Source organism: Xiphophorus couchianus, chromosome 1 (genome assembly GCF_001444195.1).
Source record: "Xiphophorus couchianus chromosome 1, X_couchianus-1.0, whole genome shotgun sequence".
NCBI classification, from domain to species: Eukaryota; Metazoa; Chordata; class Actinopteri; order Cyprinodontiformes; family Poeciliidae; genus Xiphophorus; species Xiphophorus couchianus.
The window spans coordinates 1,149,398-1,174,298 of NC_040228.1; the positions used below are offsets into that span (position 1 = coordinate 1,149,398).

General features: G+C 39.2%; 2 protein-coding genes across 7 annotated transcripts in view; both read right to left on the bottom strand.

The window, feature by feature from the left end:
* Positions 1 to 3,626, bottom strand: part of dennd2c (DENN/MADD domain containing 2C) — a 30,811-nt gene extending 27,185 nt beyond the window's left edge. For 4 of the 5 annotated variants that reach the window (XM_028022779.1, XM_028022763.1, XM_028022771.1 and 1 more), the window contains exon 1: positions 3,308 to 3,621. The gene's annotated coding sequence lies outside the window, so the exon portion shown is untranslated. Of the gene's footprint in view, positions 1 to 3,307 lie in introns of all 5 variants that reach the window. The other variant, XM_028022796.1, reaches the window with a different exon arrangement.
* Positions 3,627 to 4,567: 941 nt separating this feature from the next.
* ampd1 (adenosine monophosphate deaminase 1 (isoform M)) lies at positions 4,568 to 22,936 on the bottom strand. 2 transcript variants are annotated; one of them, XM_028022820.1, is made up of 16 exons: positions 22,809 to 22,936; positions 20,264 to 20,272; positions 19,491 to 19,656; positions 19,229 to 19,361; positions 10,161 to 10,326; positions 9,821 to 10,040; positions 9,308 to 9,437; positions 8,858 to 9,052; positions 8,553 to 8,684; positions 7,494 to 7,657; positions 7,185 to 7,311; positions 6,876 to 7,039; positions 6,644 to 6,764; positions 5,453 to 5,626; positions 5,091 to 5,201; positions 4,568 to 4,979 (listed from the first exon to the last, which is right to left on the bottom strand). In XM_028022820.1, the coding sequence occupies exons 1-16, from the start codon at positions 22,828 to 22,830 to the stop codon at positions 4,824 to 4,826; spliced, it is 2,190 nt and encodes a 729-aa protein (XP_027878621.1). In that variant the 5' UTR covers positions 22,831 to 22,936; the 3' UTR covers positions 4,568 to 4,823. The 2 variants fall into 2 exon arrangements, with proteins under 2 accessions (XP_027878621.1, XP_027878632.1); XM_028022831.1 differs by lacking the exon at positions 20,264 to 20,272 and having other exon boundaries at positions 22,809 to 22,935.
* Positions 22,937 to 24,901: the final 1,965 nt, after the last annotated feature.

Genomic DNA, 24,901 nt, shown 5'->3' on the forward strand with positions numbered 1-24,901 from the left:
AAAAATAAATTATATCTTCATTCAATTCAATGAAGCTGCAGGGGGGTAAGAGAGAGCAAGGGCTTAAGGAAATAACAAGAAGGCTAACCCTTACCCATTTACAATATTCTGTAAGTGAAAAATCATCATAATTAACAGAAATAAAGCCTTTCAAAGATCCATCTGTGTGTAAATAACCTATATAATGTGTTTCACGTCATGGTTAAGTTCCTGCAGTTAATGGACTTTTCAAGAATATTCTAGTAGGTCTGTATGAGGAAGGTCAGAACATTTTGAATACTGTATTATTATCTTTTATATATGTATTAAAGACAAAGGATAATCATCATAAAGCATAAAGGTTTTGGTGGGTGCATTGTTTGAAATTTAGTTTAAACTTATCTGCCTTCTGATTTGGAAATTTACAATTGCATTCTTGTCATCTTAAACATTCAAATAAAAATCTTCAGTTTTTTGTTTAGTTTTTTCCTTGCATGAGTTTCTGTCAAACACACATTCCTTTCTGCACATGCTCAGACAGGCACGTCTCTGGCAGATATTTTTCAACGGGTGATGATGTAACCTGGTTTACAACTGCAACTTTTAACTTACAACCTCGCTCACGGTAATCTGAGCCCAGAGAAGACAATAGGAAGGTTTAAACATTCAGTAAAAGGCAAACATAACCAGCCGGTATCAGCTGATGATGGAAAGCATTTCACCCACATTAAATGGATGACGAAACTCAGACATAATATAAATATTTGGAACTAAATGAACTCCCTCCTCTATCTGTAGCACATGAAGCGATAACGACTGGCTGCAGACATTAAGTCGTTTATATCAGGATCCACTTTGACTCTTATTCAGCATTAGTCTCTATATGCTGCTATACCGAGGCTCCTCTCACTGCGTGGTAGCTAACTATTAGGACATGTTGCACACGAGGAAGCTGGAAGAACCTGGTAAAAGGGAAAGATATGCTCACAATCATAATAACTATGAGCTGAATTCCTGCAGAGCAGCACAACACCAGGGCCAGGAAAGTCTAGACTTAAATAGGGACGGCCTAAAAATTTTGCTTTTGTTTAGTTTGACCTAAATTAAATGTATGCACTGATATGTTGCCCTAAAACTGCCAGACCTCGAGATGACAATGCATCCCCAAACTGACCCACTTCTGCAACATTTGTCTGGACTGCACAGGAAGGCATGAGCTGGGTTTCCTGAGCGACAGGAAGAAGGATCAGCAGCCTGTCTGTAATTACGGTTCAGAGAGATTTGTGAACACTGATCTCAGCTATCTTTGGACAATTTATGATCACACCATGTGATGCCAATCAAACTGTACCTCTGAAAGACACTAAATTCTGAAATGCACTGGCTGCATGACAGTTACCATAGTACCATATTGGCAAATAAGCATGAGCCGGTATGAGACCGTCATGGTACGACACCCAAAGTAAACCAGATAAACCCGTGAAGTAAACACACTTTCATGGAATTCACAAAAAACATAAAACACAAATTTATGTACATAAATAATGTATTGATTATGTCAGTTATAATGTTGTTTATATTTGTTCATTGTTACAATTTCTAAATAGATAGAAAATATAAAACAGTCACTAATTATTATTTCTTCTGTTTTTAAGAGCTTATTGTAAAGAGTGTTGCAGAAGTTTAAGAAGCTGATAAAAGCTGGTTAATTGGATAGGTAGCCTGCAGTCCGCTCCCACTCACAGCTTTAAAATGTCACCTCAGTGTTGGGGGTGTTCCCATTTTTTACAGCAGAAATTATTTCCAAACTAACAAATTAGTCTTTGTTGTAAGCCAGAAGAAGTGTAAAGCACATTTCTCAGCTAGTTGATCAGCAGTCCACAGCAATTAGTGAGGGAGGGGCAGAACTGTTTTACTCCATGCTCCATTTAAAGCTGCAGCAGGTAACATTTATAAAATTTTTGTTTTTTTTACATATTTGTGGAAACTGTCACTAAAGTTTAGTATGAGACAAATCTGTGAAAATCAAATATTGAGCTCTTTTGGCTTCTCCCAGTGTTAACTAGAAACAACCAATCAGAGCCAGGAGGCAGGTCTTAGCGCTGTCAATCTTGTCTATGTGCATACCGTTATTAGCAGAGCTGATAACAGTTTCTTTGGCACATTTATCATGCTGTTCACAAGATTGATTGACAGCGCTAAGCCCCTCCTGCTGGCTCTGACTGGTTGTTTTTGACTGGAAGCGGTGCATTTCTTCAGTAGCAGCTCAGGGAGGAGCAGGAGGAGATCAAGCTTTTCACAGATTATCTGTCCTATTTTTCTGTCATGACATGGTGACACGTTAACAAATATGTGGAATTTTTTTTGTCATGTTACATACTGTGGCACTTCTGTGAAAGAAATTTAAATGTCTTGCAGTTTTAAAACCATACCTTTTTAAAATCTCAGTAAACGTTGATACCAGTATATATTTCTGTCAGGTTAGACAGCATCACAAAGTACACCGTCATCACTTACAGCAACTAAATTTAACCTAATTGGACCTTCAAAATCCACCCCAACACGCCCTCTTCAAGATGGCAGCATGACAGGACATGTTGTAGTTGAGCTGTTGCAGGAACCCTAGCTTACCATCAACGGCGACAGTTAATGCTGTAATACAGGAAAACTGCTGGTTTGCTACAAGGAGGATAAAAGAGCGAGCCAAGCAAGAGTCTATAAATTACCGATCAAACAGCAGAAAGCTTTACATTCATTTGGAGGACTCCACTAGAAACCTGCGTAACATGACAGTTATATCATTTAGAATAAAAAGTTTAGAAAATAGTCATACATAAATAGTAGGGGGACATTCATTGACTTAGCAGTTTTTCCTTCACTTGCATATGATTTAAATAAATCAACTTTTGAATAATGGCTCAATAATACACGCTTTCTATTTTATCAAGCAAATAAATATTATTATGGTTTTAAAAAACACGCCACGTGCAGAAAGAGAAGCACAAAAAATTTTTATACTAAAAATGCAGCTTAATTTCCTTAATATCGTTAAACAAGATGACTAAACGATGCAGAAATATGTTGGAAAGAAGGTGACAGGAGTAATTAATAACACAGTTTAAAATCCATTGTATTATTTTCACCATATAGAGCGTAACATAAATGTGAGTGAGACATATTTTATAACAGTTAGCATAACGTTCATTTAGCAACTGAATGCAAATCGCTGTTTACCTGTCGTTAACTTAAACAAAGAGTCATAAAAGTTAAATGAAAGCCAAAATAACACATAAGCAATAATACTTCCTCTAAGAATGAGACTACTTACCATTGCAGCTCATAGCGGTCAGTAAAATGTATATCCTCTACTAGTGTTGCTTCCAAAAAACTGATAAACATAAAATCCCCTGGGTCTCATCGTTCAGGCTGAGGAGGTGGCCACGTTGGGGTTCAGACAGAGTTACTGGAAACTTCCGCTAATAGGAACCGACCATTAAAGAGATGATAAAAACGAGTCGTATATTCAACCACCTGTAAACAACAACAGCTTCGAAGAAGCGGGGCACACAGAAAGAAAAGCAGATAAACCAAATCACTTCTCGCCCAGCCTCTGGACAATGACTATTAAGTCAGGCGGACAGGCACTACTTCCGGATATGCTTTTCAAAATAAAACCTGGAAGCCATACAGAGCGACCAAAGGAGCAATGTTCATGGGGAGGTGAAACTTTTATTATGCTAGTTCAAAAACGTCTGGTTGTCACTCTACATGTTTCTGTGTAACTTGACAAAGTTTTGGACTGTGAGAAAGTTGTTTTTTTTTCAAGTGGGAAGACATCACCGTATCCACTCCAGCAGCTGTTAACATGAATACGTGCTGATTTTTTCACGTGTCCCGGGAAATTCAGACACCAGACACACATGTGCACCAAACCGCATGTTAAAATATATAAATAAGCCGTAGATTTGAGACTGTAGTTAAGAACAGTCTTTCAAAATGTAGATAGTTACATTTTGTTATTTGAAAAGTCAATCCACTTAACTCACAATATAAATTTATATTAGTATTTTTACCTATATAAGCATTTCATCAAGGAATTCCTGTCAAGACTCAAGATTATGTATAATAAATCAAGACGATAAACAACTTCATAAAATGTGCATGACCATTTACAATAACTAAGTTCCTCTTTGTGCTGACACAAAGAATCGAGATAGACCTAAACTTTGAACGACATAAAAATAGGTATAAGTTTTCACAGGCAGCACAATTCAACAACATGTAATTGCTTGTTTACAATGCTATTTCAGAGTTCTTTGTAGCAAGAAATTATGAATTTATTTATTCAACTGTTTCTTTTTCATGGACCCAAACATTTAGCGGTTTATTTCTCATTTTAATTTGATATTCTTCATGTATTGTCATGAGTATAAAACCATACACTCATGGTTTTACATGCTCATTAAAATCGTTCAGATCTCACATATATTTTATTGCTGTTGTAACGGCTGCTTCAAGCTAAGTAACTGTATGATGACTAAATCAATGCAAGTTTATGCAAGTAACAAAAAAAAGAAATGAAAGAGAGTTAGTTGTTATTTGTAATGTTTTATTTCCATTACTTGTTGTGCATAATGTTTCTCCCTCTGGAAACAGTGAAATCCATTTATCCAAACCATTCTGTCTCAGAAAGATCCAACAGTAGTTCATCAGAAGTGTCTGTTTCTTTAAATGTTGTAAATGGTTTCTTTTGTCAAAGTCCTCCTGTAAAAAACATTAGCATAATCCTGTCTACACCCGTTTCAGGTGAGCTTTGACAAAAGGCTTGCGTGTTTCTGCCGTGTTCACTCCACCTTCAGGCCCTCCTTGATGAGGTTGAGCTCATAGCACAGCGTCTCAAAGCGATAGGCCATGCGGATCTGAGCCACGTTGGTTTTACGGATGTCGTTGCCCTCTGGGCCTTCTTTCTGGTAATCTGAACCCAAGAAGTGAATCTTTTCCTGAAACCAAAACGCAGGTATGAGAAGCAGATCTACTCAAAACAAGCCTGGTTGGTGCCAGGTGAATACAAACGTGTTTTTCATTTAAAGCAGTGTCATAATGTTAATTACCTCATGAGACAAGCCACTCTGCAGCACACTGTTCCTGGCAATCTCACACATGTCACAAGTGCTTAGCTTGAACACCTGAGCTGCAATGGCATACTCTTCCATTAGGGGTTCCTGTGAACATAAAAACTAAGCTAAAAAAGGGTTTTACATATTTTGTGTGTGTCCCATGTACAGTGTTTTTCACTCATGCTTTTGTTGGACAAGGCAATTCATAATTGGTCTTTGTGAAACATTAACACAAAGACCAACTTCTGATCTTAAAAACATTATTCTAAAGAACTATAGGTTTTATAATAGCCTTTGTGAACAGCACTGAGTGTGTGATTGTGATGTGCATCATTGTGGCCCTAAGGGCCGCAGACCTTGGTGTAGTGGAACTGCATGGGGTCGTCAGTGGACAGAGACACCATCAAGCCCTTCTGGTGAAACTCCAGCAGCGGGTTCTTGGCATACTCCAGGAACAAGCTGTTGTTGCTAAGAGGGGACATGGCGATTGGGATCTGGGTCAAGAAGTACAAGTACTGGAGAACTGGACTCTGTTTGGAAAAACATTGACAGGTGCAAATCATGAGTTTCCAAGGATAGATACCTGGCAGTCTGAGAAACTGTTTACCTTACACCCAATCTTTCAAAAATATTTTTCTGTCACCGTCACTAGCAAAGAATTGTTAAAAACCAGCAATACACTCAACAGTATTAACACCTTACAAGCAGAGTAATTAGCATTTAGCAGATTTTAGTATTTAGTTTTTAGGTTAAAAATGACAGAAATTTGCTTTGGGGCTGGCCCCACCCAATATATGCAGTTTATTTAATTTCTTATCACTATTAACAATTATATCTAATAAAAAATCTGACTGATTTAGTATAAATAGTTAAAGATATTTTCTCAAGACATTTTTTAAGATGTACCAGAGTTTTTAGGAACTGAATTACTTTGAATATTAGCAAAGTGTAAAGGACAATTCCATCAAAAACAAAACATTTGCATTTATAATTAAAACATAATAATGGAATCAGATTAACATTGAGTCTCTTAACACGTGTAACAGGAAGTTATTTTGTTTTGAAGTGCCTTTGTTTGCAATACTGCAAGTTGAACTGTGCGAGAATAATGCTACATATGTTTTGTAATCCCATATCAAAGTTGAGATCGTTCTAGTTGTAAGTCAAAAAATAGTGAACATAACAATTTGTTTTGGTGCTGGCAGCTATTGCCAAGACAAGTTGATAATTAACACTAAAGGAATATCTTCATCAATAGATGAAAGCAGTGATATGTTTCACTGGTTCAAACAGGTTGCAAACCACTGGAAGTGAAAAAATATTTATTACTTTAAATTATTGTTATGTGGAAAGCTATGTACTGTTTCAGGACTTCGAAATAAAGTGTTCAGCTTAACCTACCCAATCGTTCCTTCGGTGATGTTTGACGAGTTGAATTAAGTTGTGTTCATAAATACCATCGTTAAATAGTCTCTTCCCTTCACACCTTCTTGACAGAAGGTTGGCAGAAGAGATGGCACTTATTGAAAACATGTTTCTTGACTGACCTTTTTGAGGTTAAGACCATGAGAGATGTTGTCAGCAGTCATAAAGGCTGCCAGTAAGTGGGTGATGGCTCCAGCCTCACCGCAGTGAGGCCTGAATGTGAACGTGTTCAATCCTCTCTGTCTAAAGAGCAAGAAGGAGGCAAGTAAACACAAAAACATCCCCAAAAATACGGCCAACATGACCTTTACTTCTAGAGTTAAATGAATTGTGCTTGGAAGCAAAGATACTGACCTACGCAGCTGGTTAAGAACAGCAATGTTGGCATACATGTAGTAGATATAATAAGTATAGGAGGGGTTCTTGATGATGTCCCACTCTTCTGGTTTTGGACTTTTTGTGGAGAACATGTGGCCACTGTGTTTGGACTCATCATCCACACTGTCAAATCCTGTCACCTGCACAACAAGAGGAAAACAGCTTACCTTTAATACAATAATAATGTTTCATTTTAGGGCAATCTTTATCTAATTATTTAGAGTGTTTTCAAAATAATTATTTCCTAAGATCTGTCTTAATATTTAGATTTTCATCTTGACTCACGTGCTTAAGAAAGATGCTGAGCTCTGGGTTGGACTGTGGATCAATGGTGGCCTGAAACACGGGAAGGAAAATGTTCTCCAACATTTTGCCAAAGTGTGGCACAAAGTTCCTGCCTCTGAAGATGTCACTGAGGTTGAAATGACATAAAAAGAACATCATTTACCCTTCTGGACCACTATCAGCATTACAGATGTTTATTACATACAAAATAGGTTTAGGGTTTTAGATAACTTTAAACATACAAAACAGGAAAAATCTATGTTAAAAATGCTACAGAGGTGGTCATTCTATAAAATTATGAACACTTACTAGATTCTGGGGACTTGAATCATCCATTTGAGGTTGGGGGAGACGACTCTGTGCTTTACAAACCAACCGGAGAGCTTACCCCACTCATTGGGATTACAACCATAGATAGACAGACGGGGCTCAGCATACTGGTACTTGGCTTCCTCCAGGTCACTGGCTACTTCCTGTAGTCAGAACAAGTCAGATAAAGCTGAACATTGTTCAATTTAGTTCTTGAAATTTCACATAGTTATTCTTTTACATGTGTATGTAACAATAATGCCACTTTTCAAGTTTCCTGAATCTATTTAACTAATGACAAAGTGCTACGGATTTCATTGTCAAAACCCTAATTCTGCTTAACCAGAATTACAGCAGCTTGATAAAACAACCTATCTGCAGATGCTCCTTTTAGGCCTCATTTTGACACCATCGACTAACTAAGCCAAAAGGACCACATCCTAAAAAAGAGAAAAACATTAAATAATCTCTAAATGGTCTCACTATTGATTCAGACTAGTAACCAATACAATAAAAAATGCTATCAATAAACAATATTGGAACTTATATATCATCATTAGCTTAAAATGCTAACATGTGCTAACTTTAGTAAGTTTGGTAAGATAACCTGCTAAAATTGTAAAATTGCATGTTAGCAAACAGTAGCTGTAAAAAAGTAGCTTTGGATTTAAAAAAAGTACCTTTGTTTAAAAGCATGTCCTATTTAGATGTTGGCTAACTTTGGTGCTTCAGAGAAAAATATTTACACTGTAAACTATGATTATAGAACGATAACTGCCGTCTTTAGCATATGGTAACATTAGTTTACATATTTGCACATTCTAGCTTGTTCTTTAGCATTGGCTCAAGCTACATTGATACATTGGTATTTAAGCTATCAATATCATAACATGAGAAGCTAAAATGCTCAAATGAAAACTTCCAGATATGTTTGCATTTACAACTATAGGACATTTTCTGTGAGAGCACTTTTGTCCTGTAGAAATTAATATAAATGCATTTTAAAACAGTACATTTACATAATTATTGCATTGCAGAATTAAGTTTGTACGAGCAGACCTTAATAATAGTGGCAAAATATTCCCCACTGATGTGATTTTCGGTCTTCAGGTAGAGGTCCCGCAGCTCGCTGGCTCCTACAGGGTTGTACTTAGCATTGAACTTATCGAAACGTTGGAATGTTTGTCTCCCCTTCAGAAAAACAGTTCATAAACACATTTCATACATTTTTTCTAACAGTCTGTAGATGTTGAATATTTTTCATATATTAAGTATGCACTCATTCATGTTAATTTGACCTTTTTAATTTTTTAAACGGTATATTGATATCCAATTGATGCAATCTATTCCTAATAGGAGCTTACAGCGTGCACGTCCAAAGAGTCCACGGTGAGATCGTATGGATGCAGGTTGAGGGATTCAAACAGCTCCCTCATGGTGACCTCCCTCCCCTTAAGGTTGTGCACCACCCGGTCAGCATCCACACGGTAAGACCTTTTGATGAAGCGCAGCAGATGCTTCTGGTTCATGCAGGCAGCAGCATGGATGTGGGTGTCCACCTGAAACACCACGACAATAACAAATTATAATTGTTCGTTTCGCTTGGTGTGATGCCTGAATGTGGTCACTAGAGGGAGCCACAGCAGAGGAACAGTTTGAGTAACAGCTTTCCTCATGTTTTCAGTATTATCCCTTTTAACTGTTTTTTTTATAACCTACAGGTAATTTTATGTTTAATTAATTATTACGCGTTATGTTTTGTGTTTTGTATAATTGTTCATAGTTGTCTGTGTTTGCAGAATTTGTTGCAGTACCTTCCTGCAGTTGTAAAAATCCCTGTGGGGGTTCATCTTCAGCTCCTTCATCTCCTCCATCTCGTTCAACATCTCATGCACATTGAACTTGGACATGAGGAACTTCAGACGCCTGTGAGTGTAAGTCTTCCTAAAAAATAAATACAAGCTTGTAGAAAACTCTAAGAAATTAAACTCTATTTATGGGCGATAACAGCAAAGAGTTTGTGTAAATGGTGAGTATATGTAAATAACAACAATAACAGCACTTCTGATCAAAAGATTTACTTAAGAACAAATCTGAATAAAAATACATCAGGTAGAACATCACTGAGGTAGGGTTTTTAGCATGTCAACCCATGCTAAAAACCCATGTGTTTAGCATGGGTTGACATTTATCCTCCTTACATGACATTGTTTTATTGGACAGCATTTGGTGGCTTGCACTCTCAGTCACTTCTAGTTGAAGAGAAATTATAGTTTTCATAATGCTTAGAGAATGAAAGTTAAGTAGATGTTTCAGAACGGACTCACGTTGGGCCCTGAGCAATCAGCGCGATGAGGAAGTTCATGTCATCAATGAAGGTGTTGTAGTCTGGATGAGGTAGGTCCTTGGGCTGATGCTTGTCAGCAGCCGCAGCGTCGTTGTACACATACATGAGGCCGTCCTTCATACGAGCCACATAGCCAAGATTCTCTGGCAGGTCTGAGGTGCCCAAAGGGTCCTCCCCATCTTTTGGAGGAGCATTGAAGACTGAGGATTCAGCAATTTGGTAGAAAGAAAAGCCATTAAGGCAAAGAATAAATCTTGCTTTGTGGATGATGCTTGTCTGTTTTTGGTAAAATCACTATGCTAGTCTTTCTGTCTTCTCACCTGGCTGGACCTCATCTTCAACTTTAAACATGTTCCCCTCTATCTGACGCAGGAACTGGGAGGCTGTTCTGGGAAAATGCTGATAGGCTAGCCTCATGTATTTCTCCCTGATGGTTAAGGCACGGTACAGACCCTTACAAGACAACTCAAAGTCATCCATGGTCACCTGCTCAGATGAGAAAAAACAGACAAAATATACTGTACCTGTTTATTAAAAACATTTTTTAGAGTTGACCTCAACTGAACGATTTTATGAATAAAAATATAGAAGGTCTGAGGTCTGACATATCCAGTAGGCCCAGTTTTTCAAAGGAGAGTAAATACTTCCAGTTTTGTTGGCTGGTATTACCTTGAATAAATTTGATTTATGTATGTAAGGATCAGTAAAATTTACTTTGTTGAGCTGTACGTCATGTTATAATATTATTTCCTCATCAAAAACATACAGATAGAGTTGCCTTGATTCTTTCATGAATGTTTGAGAAATCCTGTAATCTCCAGGGTTACAGCTGTGCAAAATGCCTGGGTGGACCTAGCCCTGCCTTTGAGGACAAAGCTCCTCTTCAGAGTTGCAGTTTCCAGTGCCTCACAGAGCTCCCCTCCCTCATTCAGCTCCTTCAGACTAGCCAGCAGCAACTGGCTGGTGGAACTGCTGAGTTAATTATAGGAGCCATTCCTCAGAGCAACACTTGTAATAACGTTACTGAAGGGTTAATAGAGGAGTCATGTCATGATGACTTCCTGAAGGCGGAGCTTCAGAAAGAGCAGGAGTTTTTAAAGAGACAGCATTGAAACCCAATTTCAATGCTTTAAATTACAAAGTCAAATTTCTCAAAGTCATGTTTGATATGTACAGCATTTCAGTGGTGGAGAAAGTACTCAAAAAAATTTACTTAAGTAAAAGTACAAACACAGAGACAAAAATGTACTCTAGTAAAAGTAAAAGTACCACATTAACATTTTTACTTGAGTAAAAGTAAAAAAGTACTGGCTTTTAAAAATACTTAAGTATTAAAAGTAAAAGTACTTGCTGAAAGCATTACCTAATCGCTAATACAATATCATTAAGAGTATCTATCGTATTTAATTTTAATAGATCAGAAATGTGCCATTTTAATTAACAATGCCACAGATAAAGCATGTTGTTATTGTGTTTACTCTCTGTGACAGTTTAGACTTAGATATGTGATTCTATGCATCATAATTTCAGGGACGGAAACATCTCATCTCCTGTCCTAACATAGCATGAACTTCTTTTTTTTTGCCACTAATGGCATGTATTTTGAAAGAAATCCAACAGAAAGGGGATAGGAAGAAGGTGGGGGGCGGGGGGGGGACATGCAACCAAGGAGCCAAGAAGCAGTGTTGTAGTCAAGACCACCAAACCCGAGTCCAAGTCAAGACCAAGACCAGCGCCCAGTGCTACATGACACAATAAAACTAGAAAATTCCTGAAGAAATTTAACCGGGGCCTGCCAAAGTGTGCCCGTCGGTTTGGACCCAGCGTTCTGATGCTAGAAATTAGCATCGATGCTAAAGAAAGCTGGAAAGTAATCAATAGCATGTGGAGATTGACAAGAATGTTTACTAACATGGACTTGCACCATTCAGTATGATAAAGTAAGTGTATCAGCTAAAATTAGCAGAAATGCTAATGCTAGCGTGATTGCTATCAGTAGCATGTGGGACATCACTAGGATGTTTTCTATAATGGACTTACTCCATTCAGTAGACTAAACATGGCTAATAAGTCAAATAAATAGCTTATAACTTATATAAGCTAAAATGCTAATGCTAATGAACTGCCTTGCTGCACAAGGCAGTTCCCTGACCTGAGAGAAAAAGATAATGCAGAATAATATTATTGCACCGCCTGTGGCGGTGCACTAACCTCAGGGGCATGTTGAGGCTTTTATTTTGAAATTTTTGTTAAGCTTAATTTCAAAGGTCCAAACTAATCCCATGTCTAATAGTCATTGGGTTAAATCAGTTATTTATTGCTCAAAAGAGCAATTACCTAATGTAAGATTTCTCAAGGCTTTTATTTTGAAATTTTTGTTAAGCTTCATTTCAAAGTGCCAAACAAATCCCATGTGTAACAATTGCTGGGTTAAATCAGTTATATAATGCTCAAAAGAGCAATTATCTGATGTAAAAATTGTCAAGGCTTTTATTTTGAAATTTTTGTTAAGCTTAATTTTAAATTGCCACACTAATCCCATGTGTAACAGTGCTTTGGATAAAAAAGTCACATAAAGCCAAAAAGAGCAATTATCTGATGTAAAAATATTCAAGGCTTTTATTTTGAAATTTTCAGTATGCTTCATTTCAAAGAGCTAAACTAATATCATGTGTAACAGTGCTTTGGATGAAAAAGTCAAATAAAGCCAAAAAGAGCAACTACATGATGTAAAAATATTCAAGGCTTTTATTTTGAAATTTTCAGTAAGCTTCATTTTAAATTGCCACACTAATCCCATATGTAACAATGGTTGGGTAAAATCAGTTATATAATGCCCAAAACACAAGTAGTTCTAAAGGCCAGCTCAGTCCTCCTCTGTAGTAACTGACAGTTCCACCATGTTTGTAGTTCTGACATTCAGCTCAGACCTCTTTTGTAGGCACTCAGTGTCCGCCATGTTGTAGTTCTAACCTTCAGTCATTGTAGTTCTAAAGAGCAGTTCAGAGAGGCAGACTAAATTCTATGTCTATTTTGAGTCTAACTGACACTGTTTTGTGTCAGTTAGACTTTTGTTTTGAGTTAAATTTGGCTCGTTTTTTGTTAATTATGTCGCCACAGTTACTCGAAATGCCAACAAAAGTAATAGCTCCCCTCACGGGATTGAGCCTCACGTTTTGATATATATATTGTGAGGGGGCATGCAGCGGTACGAGCCGCATTAACGGTAGTAGGAAGCGGCAGTTATTTTGAGGTGTAGAACAATAGGTGCCTGCCATGCAATGCATAGGGATTACATCCCTATGCATTGCTATGGGCAGGCCCCAATTAAGTGCACCTATCAATTGCTTCTCAAATTGATTTGAAAAATCCACATTCCCATAAAAAACCTAGATATTAAATACTTAGAGCTGGAATAAATTTAACCAGCATCATTATCAGTTCAAACTCTTCTTCATTCTGCTGTGCCACAATCCAAGGAGGTCTCCTGCCATCCCTAAAAAGATAACGCCCTGGGCGGTTGCCCATATCGCCCATGTCAGAAACCACAACTGTCTGCACCATTAAACATTAAGCAATTAATGTTTAATTAACATTAATTGCTTTAACGGTAAACAACATTAATGCGTTGTTTACCGCATTAACGGTAAACAACGCTCAACTACGAACACTGTCCAAGGCGCAACCAAGTAACCAAGCAGAAAGAGCACCATGGCTGTTCTCACCCTGTCTGCCACCATGACAGGAGGCGAAAACAATTAAAGAGCAATGAGCATGTTCTGCGTTCTTTCAATTAAATAAAATAATAATAGCGACTGCAGTGTATGCAGAGCATCACAAGAACAAAGAACGGCTCTCAGTGAGGCTTCAGTCCTGTAGGACTTAGTAAAGATCCGTCCAGAAGAATCAGATCGTTCCTGAATGTTATAGCACTATATTGTACACTTTGGACACAGCGTTGTCCCATATGTGAGACACGTTAGTCAACACCTCTGCACAATAATTCAGCGCATGAGTGACACTTAGGTTGCATCTGCGATGAAAAAAAGTTGTCTCTGTACAGCTAGCTTTGCTAACATCACGTCCACAGAGCTTATCTTCCTTTACGCTTCCTTTTCAAGTGACGCCACCGTCTGTGAAAGCGAAGCGCTGCTGATTTTACATGTCGCCAAATCTTATATTTTATGTAGCGAAATTCTATTACTATTAGACAGACATCTTCTCCCGCTCATAGGAAACTACTGCGCATGTCTCGGAGCTCCGCATGCGAATGAAAGGAGGAGGCGATGGGTGACAACAGACACGGAATCAGCAAGTCACGTTATTGCTTGGATTTTACAGCGCCATGTTAAGTCCCTGAACTTCACATTATAACGGAAAAAAAGCGCAACGCGACTTGGATGTAACTAGTAACGCGACGGTTTTGTAGAAATGTAGTGAAGTAGAAAGTACAGATACTTACTGTAAAATGCAGTGGAGTAAAAGTCAAAAGTATCCATTCTTAAATCTACTTAAGTAAAGTACAGATACATAAAAATTGTACTTAAGTACACTTTTAACGAAGTTCATTTTTCGTTACTTCCCACCACTGCAGCATTTTTATAACAACTGAAGGTAACATAGTTACTTGACTGTGTTATAAAATGGTGCTATGTGCCTGGAAAATACATATAAAAAATTGTTACAAGATGTAAAAAATCGATCACATTTCTAACAGATGTTTTCTATTTAAAATGGTAACTAGACTGAACTTTTCCAGTCACACTGACCAGTCAAAGGCACATTCACACACATTTATACACCAGTGCACAGATCAGTGTGTGACATGTGACAGAGGTAAGGTGGAATCAAACCTACAACTACACACCCTACAAAATGTCTGTATGTAGAATTTGTGTTGTTATTAGAGTAGGTGGGTTCATGCTAACTGTGAGACTTGCAGCTGCAGCAGACATAACAAGCCAGCTCATCCACAGCATTCCTTTCCAGGAAGTGGAGATACCAAACTCGTGGCCCTGAAACCTGAGCTCCGATCCGGCCCTGGCCTCTGGTGATGGCCGCTCATTCACTGAAACATGCAGTCAGTGAAATTCAATATCAGGGAAGTGAAAACAACACCTGTGATCAACATACTGCAAATTTTAAGTTTGCCATATATTTTATCACTTCTCTGTAATGAAAATACTCATCACACCAGTTATTCAGTAACAGCCTATTAACATCTCTTCAATACATGGACCTTACCAGAGGGGCAGCTTTTCATTGGCTGATGCCCACTCTACGTGGTGAAGTGCATGGCCGTCTCACAAACACACTTAGCTTCCCGTTAGCTAAGTATAGCATAATGGCAGAACTGATACAACTTCTACACCTTGAAGCCTGTCTGCTACACCAGTGGTCCCCAACCACCGGGCCGCGCAAGAAATAATGAACTACTTCCGGATCTTTTATTTTGAAAATCCTAAACTGGATTTTACCGGTTACGTCGTGCGCGTCAAAATTGAGCCAACTTGCAGCAGAATGAGTAACAAAACAACATCGGAGTACAGTGAACCCTCGCTATTTCGTGGTTCACCTTTCGCGGTCTCGCTGCTTCGCGGATTTGCACCGTGCATTGTGTTCTGCATTCTGATTGGCTAAACAGTCTCTCTGCTTCTTCTCTACCTGTGTGTCAACAACGTTGCGGTATAATATATACATATACGTAAAACAGCTTGCCATATTTAACATAATCGATGGTGGCATGTCGGTTTATAAGAATCTTTTTGCCCAGAAGAAAAAAGAACGACAACAACTACCGATAACTATGTTCTTCTCTCGAAAAAACACACCTGCACCTCGGGCTTTAGAAGAAAAAAAAACCCGCTACAGAGCGGAGTCAGGATGCAGTGGCTCAGTCAGAAGAGCAGTGAAATACACATGAGTCACTATTTGTCCTACTGTACTTTGTTTTTTTTCATAATCATTTTTTATTTTCTCCCGTTCTAATCCAATAATTCAGTTCGCGGTGGGGCGGCGCTGATCTCCGCAATTCGGGCACGGGAATCCGCTTTCAGTTCATTTTAAAGTTATTATTTTACAGTACAGTAGTCATTTGTAAAAATAAAAAAAAAATGTTTATGCAGTACTTTTTATTTGTTAAACAAATGTTTGGGCCTGTAAAAAGGTTTTGTTCTTTGGTTTCAATGTATTATGGAAATGTAAAAAAATAAAGGTGCCTACTTGGCGGATTTCGCCTATTGCGGGTTCTCAGATCACAACCTCGTTCACTTACAGCCACTGTACACCCCCTTGGTCCAAAAGCAGCCTATAACATCCCGCTCCATCAGGAGGTGGTCCCCTGAGATGGAGAGTGCTCTGAGAGACTGTTATAACACCACGGACTGGGATGCACTGTTCAGCCCGCATAGCAAGGACATAGAGGGGCTGACACACTGCCTGACGGACTATCTGAACTTCTGTGCAGATGTGGTATCCCCTGCCAAGACTGTCCGCTGTTACCCTAATAACAAGCCATGGGTAGTAACGCGGGAAGTCAAAACTGTCCTCAATAAGAAGAAGGCTGCTTTCAGGAGAGGAGACAGGGAGGCCATGAAGGCAGCACAGCAGGAGGTGAAACAGTGTGTGAGGGAAGCAAAAGACAGTTACAGGAGAAAGGTGGAGCAGAAGCTGAGAGAGAACAACATGAAGGAGGTCTGGGAAGGTGTGAGGACCATCACTGGCCTCAACACAAAGACCAGAGTCGTTGGGGGAACAATGGAGAGGGCAAACGAACTGAACAACTTCTTCAACAGGTTCAACCAGTCCATGGCCCCCCAAGCCCCTCTCTCACTGCAGCCACCCCTGCTCCTTACCACACACCTCCCTCCAGACAACACTACACTGACAACCCCCCCACACACCTCAGCACAACCCCCGCCCCACATCACCACAGACCAGGTCAGAGAACAGCTGAGGAAGCTCAAGCCCAGGAAAGCAGCAGGGCCGGACCAGGTGTGTCCAAGGCTGCTGAAGACCTGCGCTACTGAACTGGGAGAGCCACTACAGCGGATCTTCAACCTCAGCCTGCAGCTAAGGGAAGTGCCCACCCTCTGGAAGACATCCTGCATCGTCCCAGTGCCCAAGAAGAACAGGCTCAGCAAGCTGAATGACTTTCGGCCCATGGCACTTACTTCACACCTGATGAAGACATTGGAGCGGCTCTTCCTCGGCCTCCTCAGACCCCAGGTGGAACATGCCCATGGTCTCCTGCAATTCGCCTACCAGTCAGATGTTGGTGTGGAGGATGTCATCCTCTACCTGCTGCACCGGGCCCACTCCCACCTGGATAAGGGCAGCGGCACGGTGAGGATCCTTTTTTTGGACTTCTCCAGTGCCTTTAATACAATCCAGCCCCTTCTGCTCCAGGATAAACTAAACAGCATGGGAGTAGACCCGCACCTGGTCACCTGGATCCATAGTTACCTCACCAACAGGCCGCAGTATGTCAGGCTGAAGGACACCGTGTCTGACACTGTGGTCAGCAGCACAGGAGCCCCCCAGGGCACAGTGCTGGCCCCTCTTCTCTTCACCCTGTACTCCTCTGACTTCCACTACAACTTGGAGCTGTGTCATATACAGAAGTATGCTGATGACACAGCCATAATCGGATGTATCAGGGACGACAGAGAGGAGGAGTATCGCTGTCTGGTGAGGGACTTTGCTCTCTGGTGCCACACAAACCACCTGGAACTCAACACCGCTAAGACGAAGGAGCTGGTTATAGACTTTGGGAGGTCCAGACCAAAGCCGAGACCAGTCGTATTAGAGCAGGGGTGGGCAATCCTGGTCCTCGAGGGCCGGTGTCCTGCAACTCTTAGATGTCTCCCTGATCCAACACACTTGAATCCAACAGCAGAATCACCTCCTAAGTGCAGAGTCCTGCTAATGACCTCATTATTTGACTCAGGTGTGTTGAAGTAGAGATACATCTAAAAGTTGCAGGAGACCGGCCCTCGAGGCCTGGAGTTGCCCACCCCTGTATTAGAGGGAACTGAGGTTGAGGTCGTGGACTCCTACAAATACCTCGGGCTGTGGCTGGACAGTAAACTGGATTGGTCAAAACACACTAGCCACCTGTATGGGAAAGTGCAGAGCAGGATGTACTTCCTGAGGAGACTGCGGTCCTTTAACATCTGCAGCAAACTGCTCTGGATATTCTACCAGTCTGTGATTGCCAGTGTCCTCTTCTACACCGTGGTGTGCTGGGGAGGCAGCATATCCAAGAAGGACACGTCCAGACTGGACAAACTGACCAGGCGTGCCGGCTCTGTGGTCGGCATGAAGCTGGACTCTCTGGTGACGGTGGCAGAGGCGAGGACACTGAACAAACTGCTGGACATCATGAACGACAGCAGCCACCTTCTACACGCCGTCATCAGCAGCCAGAGGAGCCTGTTCAGTGACAGACTGCTGCTTCAGGGTAAGGGTTAGGGGTTAGGGTTAACCCAATAGATTTAAGAACTCTTTTGTCCCCCATGCCTTCAGACTGTACAATTCCTCATTGGTGGGGGGTGACACAGGACAGAGGGTAGAAGGAGTAGTGACCCCTTGTATTTTTCTCCATACTTATCAGGTCAAACCACATAGTGCAATACGATATCACTGGTCAATCTATCCGCCAAATTCTTATATTTTGTTTGTGTTGTATTTATATTTATTTATATTCTTATATTCTATATTCTTATTCCTTGTTTCTTGCATAATTTAAGGTTTTTCTTTGGATAATTTAAGGTTTTGGTTACTCACTTTTAGTGTGTACCTTAGTATTTAATTTGTATTTTGTATTCTTTTGTACTTTTGCTTACTGTGTGTTATCTTTGTTTTTTGCCTGGGAGCTGCTGGTAACTTCAATTTCCTGAGGGAGTTTTCCCAAAGGATCAATAAAGTACAAGTCTAAGTCTAAGTCTAAGGCTTTATGAGGCCCTGGGCATAATTAGATGGGGGGTGGGGGTACTTCCCGTTAAACCCACCATGATTTAGTACAGATTTGGTAAAGTTCAAATCTGTACTAAATCATGGTACCTTGGTGCCTTCGAGGACAAAGTTTTATCTTTTTTACTCTTACCAGATTTGGATTTATTTTCAGATTTGGATTTAACATTTGTCTTCTGACTAATATTAGTAGTAATATTTATGTTTTGGAAGTTGACCCTGAGTTAAAGATTAGGATGATGGAAACAGCGGCATTCCAACCTCATTCGAAATACTTGGAAGGTAAATAATAAATACTTTTCTCCTTCCCCACTTTCATTAAAATAAACGTATGTCACCATAAGTCACTAGTTTAGGTTTATATAGTGTAGGTAAGCTTCTAGTCTTCCAGATTGTTCTAGGAAGTAGACTGTACCCCAGCAGCGTAGTCACCAATGATGTCCACTCTCTGGAAGTCAGGAACCTCCAGATAGATTGGGATGTCCACCACCACGGGGGCAGCAGCTGCCTGGGGGGCGGCCATGGTACGGCTGCGCTGAAGTCTTTGGCTGTTAGCCGGAGACAAACATTACAAACACTTCAGCAAACTCACTCTGACACTTTAAACTATATGAGCTAACCCTGAATTTAAAAATCTGGATTCTTTTTATTTTATTTTGCAGCATGCTCCATCTCACCGTTTCTCTGTGTTGTCATCGGCATGCAGGTGGTGTGCCATCTCCTGGTGAAGGATGGGACAGTCTTCAGCCACATCAAACAATGAGATTTCATCTCGCACCTGCTCGTCTTTAGTCTCCGATGCAAAAACCTTCTCGGCGAAGGCCCTCATGTTGTCATCGGTCTCTGCCAGGTGTGACAAACATTTTTACTAACTCAAATGTATCGTCCTTGACCCCATGCAGGAATGGACAGCTCTGCTCAAACCGCATTCAGGACCAACTTCTAATCTAGTTTGCAGAAACATGACAGCAATGTACATGACGGTCACATGTAAAGCTTATTTAAACTGATGCATAGAGACTCCGTTACATGCGTTGAATAGATATGACCAAAGACTGATTCAAACACTACAAATCTGCAGCTCTGACAACAGATCTATGGATTAAATATCTTCAACACTCAAGCCTAGACTTGTGTGTTTAACCCTCTTTTGTAAAGTATCTTTGCTTTCAAGGTGTCAGACTTTCTTGTAACCATAGCAGTCAAACCAATCGTTCTCCAGAGTTTTTGAAAGTTTGGGAAACCAAGAAGGCCTGACTCCTTGTAAGGACTAGATAAGAAAACAAGGGACAGTTCTGGAAGTGATTTTGATTGATAGATGATATTAGAAAGAAGGGCAAGTGTCTGGTTGTGACATGCTCCTACTGTACAGCCAACAAAGTCTAAAGCAACACAACTAATCCAACAGGGAGCTGAAAATGATGCTTGGCTTCTCAGCTTCCATACTTACTCTGTTGAACTGATTGTACCGTTCAGGAAAGTTGCATCAAACAGGATAAAAATCACAAAAAGAGAGGGTTATAAATACATCAGTTAGAAATGTTATAATCATGTAAACAACCACATATTAAAAATAAAGTATCGTAGATGTTCTACTACAGTAGGTAATGATGGGAACCTGGAGGTTAGATGAGGGTTTAAAAGTGAGGATGATCATGAAAACAGCTTCATGAAGTCAACGGCTTCTTTCTGACTAAAATCAGTTCATTCATAAAGAGATGGTAACTGCATTTTCACAACCCATGCAAAAGATTTCTGATTTCCCAGCAGAACAACTTTGAGTCAAATAAACAAGAACTGGAAAAAAAAATATGCTGTGGATTTTACAGGCACTTACAGATGCTTTAAGAACCATTTGTGTAAATCTTGTTCTGACTGTTTAGGTCAATAACTTGTGATTGAATTTGACTTTATTGTGCGAATGTTCAAAAGCTGTTCATTCTGAAAACTTTGTGCTGTTTCCACTTTCAGTCCATTTATCATAAATATTGCCTCTTCTATTCAAAGCTGTCATTACATTTTTATAAAATAAACCTTTTCAAAGTGAATTTTTACAAAACAGAAAATGAAGGAGGAGAGCTCTGTGCTCTATGAAGAAGTAAAAACATAAATGTTAGTGAACCTTCAGTAGTTATGGAATATTTCCATAACATTTTCAACCATTTGCATATAGTGGTTTTCATTTATTGGTCTAGAACTAAATAAAATAATTAAGAATACATTTGTTTTGACTTTTGTTGTTTATTTTTAAGGTTTAAAAAAATCTCCAGCTGTGCTTGAAAAGCTCTTTGTTTAGTTGAAACTATTCCAGCTGATGTTAGCTGCTGTAAGTGTTTCAGATTTTGAATGAGAGATGATCAAATGAAGAGTAGAATAGAATAGAATTTATTACCATTTGCACAGATGTGTAAGCACATTGGAATTCTTCTGTTTCTCCAACTCAAGAATAGTACAATATTTAAAAAAATAGAAAAGAAAAGAAATGTAAGAAAAAATGGGCACATTAAATGAGGAAGCACTTAGCATGATGTTAGCATGACTGTGGCTTGACCTTAGCGTGACGTTAGCATAAAGTTAGCATGATGTCAGCGTGACATTATCCTGAGTCGCTGTGCATCAAATGCCAAGTTCAGTCTTACAGAAGGCTGCAGGAGGGTTTATTTTAGTGAACCAAACAGGTAACATTGTTGCCAACCCCCATTCCGCCTCACTATGCCACCCTGGGTGGGGAGTCATATCTCTTATATCATGAGCTGGCTCTGGAAGAAAAGCCATTTCCTTCTGGCTGATTTGTGTTATTTGGTCATTCACTTTTGATTTGATTGAGTTTTGATCCACAGCGTTGTAGAACTATCAGACTAAATCCCATTCTCCACCAACTACTACTACATTACATTACACTACATGCCAGATGTCTCATGCCTGGTAAAGGCAAGCCTATAATTAGCTCCCATCAGAGCTCTGGGTCAAAATAAACCAACGGACTTTTTCATGCTGCAGATCTGATACGACCAATGAAACCAGAAGAGGTTGGATGAGCCAAGATAAGAAGTATAAAACTACTCGATCCGCGCTCATCCCACATTAATAAGGGACTCTCAGCTGACAAGTCACGTCTATCATCACCCTGCTGCGCTTTTAGAGGTGATATTGAAGCAGTTACTATATTCTGCTTTATTATAGCTTTATCATATCCTCCTCATTTAAAGCTGCAGGAGTAAATGATAAGAACTCACTACAAGTCAAGATCAATCTTTATTTTGAAATGAAGTGCATCAGAACCAAAGTGATCTGACAGATAAAGTTGACAGCTAGGATGTGAATTTACTATGAAAAGCTAAAAGATGTGATGTGTTTACTGACGTGGGTAGAGTATCCAAAGACTGCACTGAAGAATAAAAAAGTAATTGGTCAAAAATCTACTCTGGTCCTGAATGATCAAAACATCAAACATTTAATATTTTAAAATGACATCATTAGACTGACCAGAATATAAAATTATGTGTACAATGTGGTATTTTAATGACCAAAATTGAAATAATGAATATAAAATAAATTAAAATATTAATATAAAAGAACATAGTGACAACTGACAAAAACAGGGAAAAGAAAAAAAATTCTCCAGATAAATTTCTTTCAATTTCAAAGTTATGAAACTTTGACAAAACTGGTAGGTGTGTGTCTGGTGGATTTTTGGTCAAAGCAAGTTTGTTCTTCATTCAGTGAAGTAACTCAAGTAAGAGCAGAGATATTGCTTAATAAAAATACTGAGTACATGTAATTAGTTACTGATCAACTCTGTGAATTTCATGCTGATGTCTCTTTTCTCAATTTTTCTAATGTTTCTCCATCCTGTGGGTCATTTTTTAAAACACAAAATAAAAATAAAAAGTTCAGCATGATGACCACATCTTTTGTGGAACACCTGAGAGAATGCCATGAACAGCTTCAGTCCTCCAATCATGACAGCCTGTGGTTGCTATGCCAGCACTCACCTGGCACCTGGACTTTGGACATGGCGATGGCGTTGCAGGAGTCGCTTCCTGTGGAAAGGAGAGGGAGGTCAGTGCGCCGGAGTGAAGCCCCCTGTGTGGAGTCGGCTCTGTTAAATTGAGTCTGCCTCACGTGTCCGCAGGACGCGCTGCGCCCCGCATGAACGTGCCTTCATGTAAGAGATGGGGGGGCTGATATGTGTCAACATCTATTTTAGGGTGTCTGTGTGCACTCAGGTGTCACTGACAGACATAATGTTTTCATAAAGTGATGCGCGAGTGCGTGCGTGTGTGTGTGTGAGTGTGTGTGTGTGTGTGGCAGTCCGTGTTACATAACATCCTAACAACGTAAGGGACAGTAAAGCTGATTGGTTGGTGCTCAGCTGGTATTTAATGGAGGGTCATAACACACCGAGGTGGCCAATAAAAAGAGAAAGGATGAGGAAACGTAAATCCTGCTGAAGTTTCCAGGAGAAATTCAGAAAATATTGTCTCATTTTTTGTGACTGTTTAATTTTGATCTGAAAAATCCGTTTATTTTGGTTTATTTGGGTTATTCTAATTTTCCATCCACCTTGGCTCAGCTCATCTGTGGGACTTGTTGCCTTCCTAAACCAGCAGCATTGTTTCTAGAATGAAGAAGTTCCTGAAATACTCTGTCTTGTCACTTGAACTTCTCACATTTTATCACAATAGGACAACAAACTTTAATGTGTGTTAGTGAATTTTGATCACCACACAGATGTGAAGAGGATGGAGAGTGATATTTGTTTTTATGTTTTTTAATAATTAAAATCTGAAAAGTGAATGCATTTGTACTCTGTCCCTCTCTGCTGTCAAATAAAGTCCAGTGAAGCTAGCTGCCTTTGAGAGTCTGATCATTATTAAACAGGATAAACCTGTGTGGATATAATCCCAGATTAAATGGAGCTATTATGTGAAGTATTTCTGCTTTAGTTTCCAGTACAAATTTCTTACAAGTAGCTTTTTAGCACGATGTAGCAGCTTAAGTCAATAATTCTTTAATATTGATTTAAAAAATGTTTTAAATAAAATGATTGAAAATATCATAATTAAAATAATCAGCCAGTGGAGCAAAAACTTTTTCATCAACAATTATTCACTTAAAACAAGCTCATGCATCTTGCTGAAAAGCTGCTTGAAAGTTAGTTTTGTTAGTTTAGAAGAGCCTACTCAAAGTCCAGATGCAACTCCAACTGAATTCATAAGAGCTGATGACAGTATTAAACTCCTGACTGAACTAAAGTTGTTTAGTAACGTTACATTAGTAAAACATTCAGCTTTTAAGTATAAAATATTCTTCTACAAAGTATTAACAGCACACTTTAAAAGTTGAATTTGTTTTTTAAAAAGTGTCAAGTACACTTTCCCTCTACTTCACACTTAAACCCAACTGTTTTGATGTATTACACTGAATCCCAATGAAATACATTAATGTTTGGGATTACACTTTGAAAAAAAAAAGAAAAGATTAAAGGGGGATAAAAACATTTGGTAGGTAGGTGGTCCTAACTCCCTCCTCCACACATTTATTTATGTCATTCAAAAACAACATTTTAATGTTTCTGGTTTGCTCAGATATGACAGATTATTTGCAGACCTGCTGTCTACTCATCCTGTGTGGGCTGCTTGAGAACACTTCACTGAACATCTATTTTTAGTTATGCAATCCTAAATGTCAAAGGTTCCCTTCCAGTACAACTAGTTAAAGAGATCAGGTTAGAAAAGGCCAACGAATCAGGTCACTTTTCAAATACTGAAAAGTTAATTTGTTTTTTTCTTTTTTATCCTAAATCAGAGGCAGGTCCTAAATATTTTTGAAACCCCCATTGGAAAGTTTTTACTGCAGTAAATTCCAGGCTAAAACTTCCAGTCTGTTTCATAATCAGATTTTACACATCAGATTCTGACTACCATCTGAACAAAAAAATCAATGTTCAACATTATATTTTTGTTTCAATGACTCATTTACTAAAACTTGACTAGATATCATTGTATTTCATCTGAAAATTAAATCTTAAAGTTTCAGACAGAACGTTTCCTGTTTGGCCTCAACATCACAAAAACGTAACACT

Coding starts and splice junctions, on each gene's coding strand:
- ampd1 (XM_028022820.1), bottom strand. CDS start 22,830: ATGTCCAAAGTCCAGGTGCCAG. Junction 9,438..9,820: donor CTGATTGCTCAGGGCCCAAC/GTGAGTCCGTTC, acceptor TTTATTTTTTAG/GAAGACTTACACTCACAGGC. Junction 6,765..6,875: donor GTTCTTAACCAGCTGCGTAG/GTCAGTATCTTT, acceptor CTTGCTCTTTAG/ACAGAGAGGATTGAACACGT.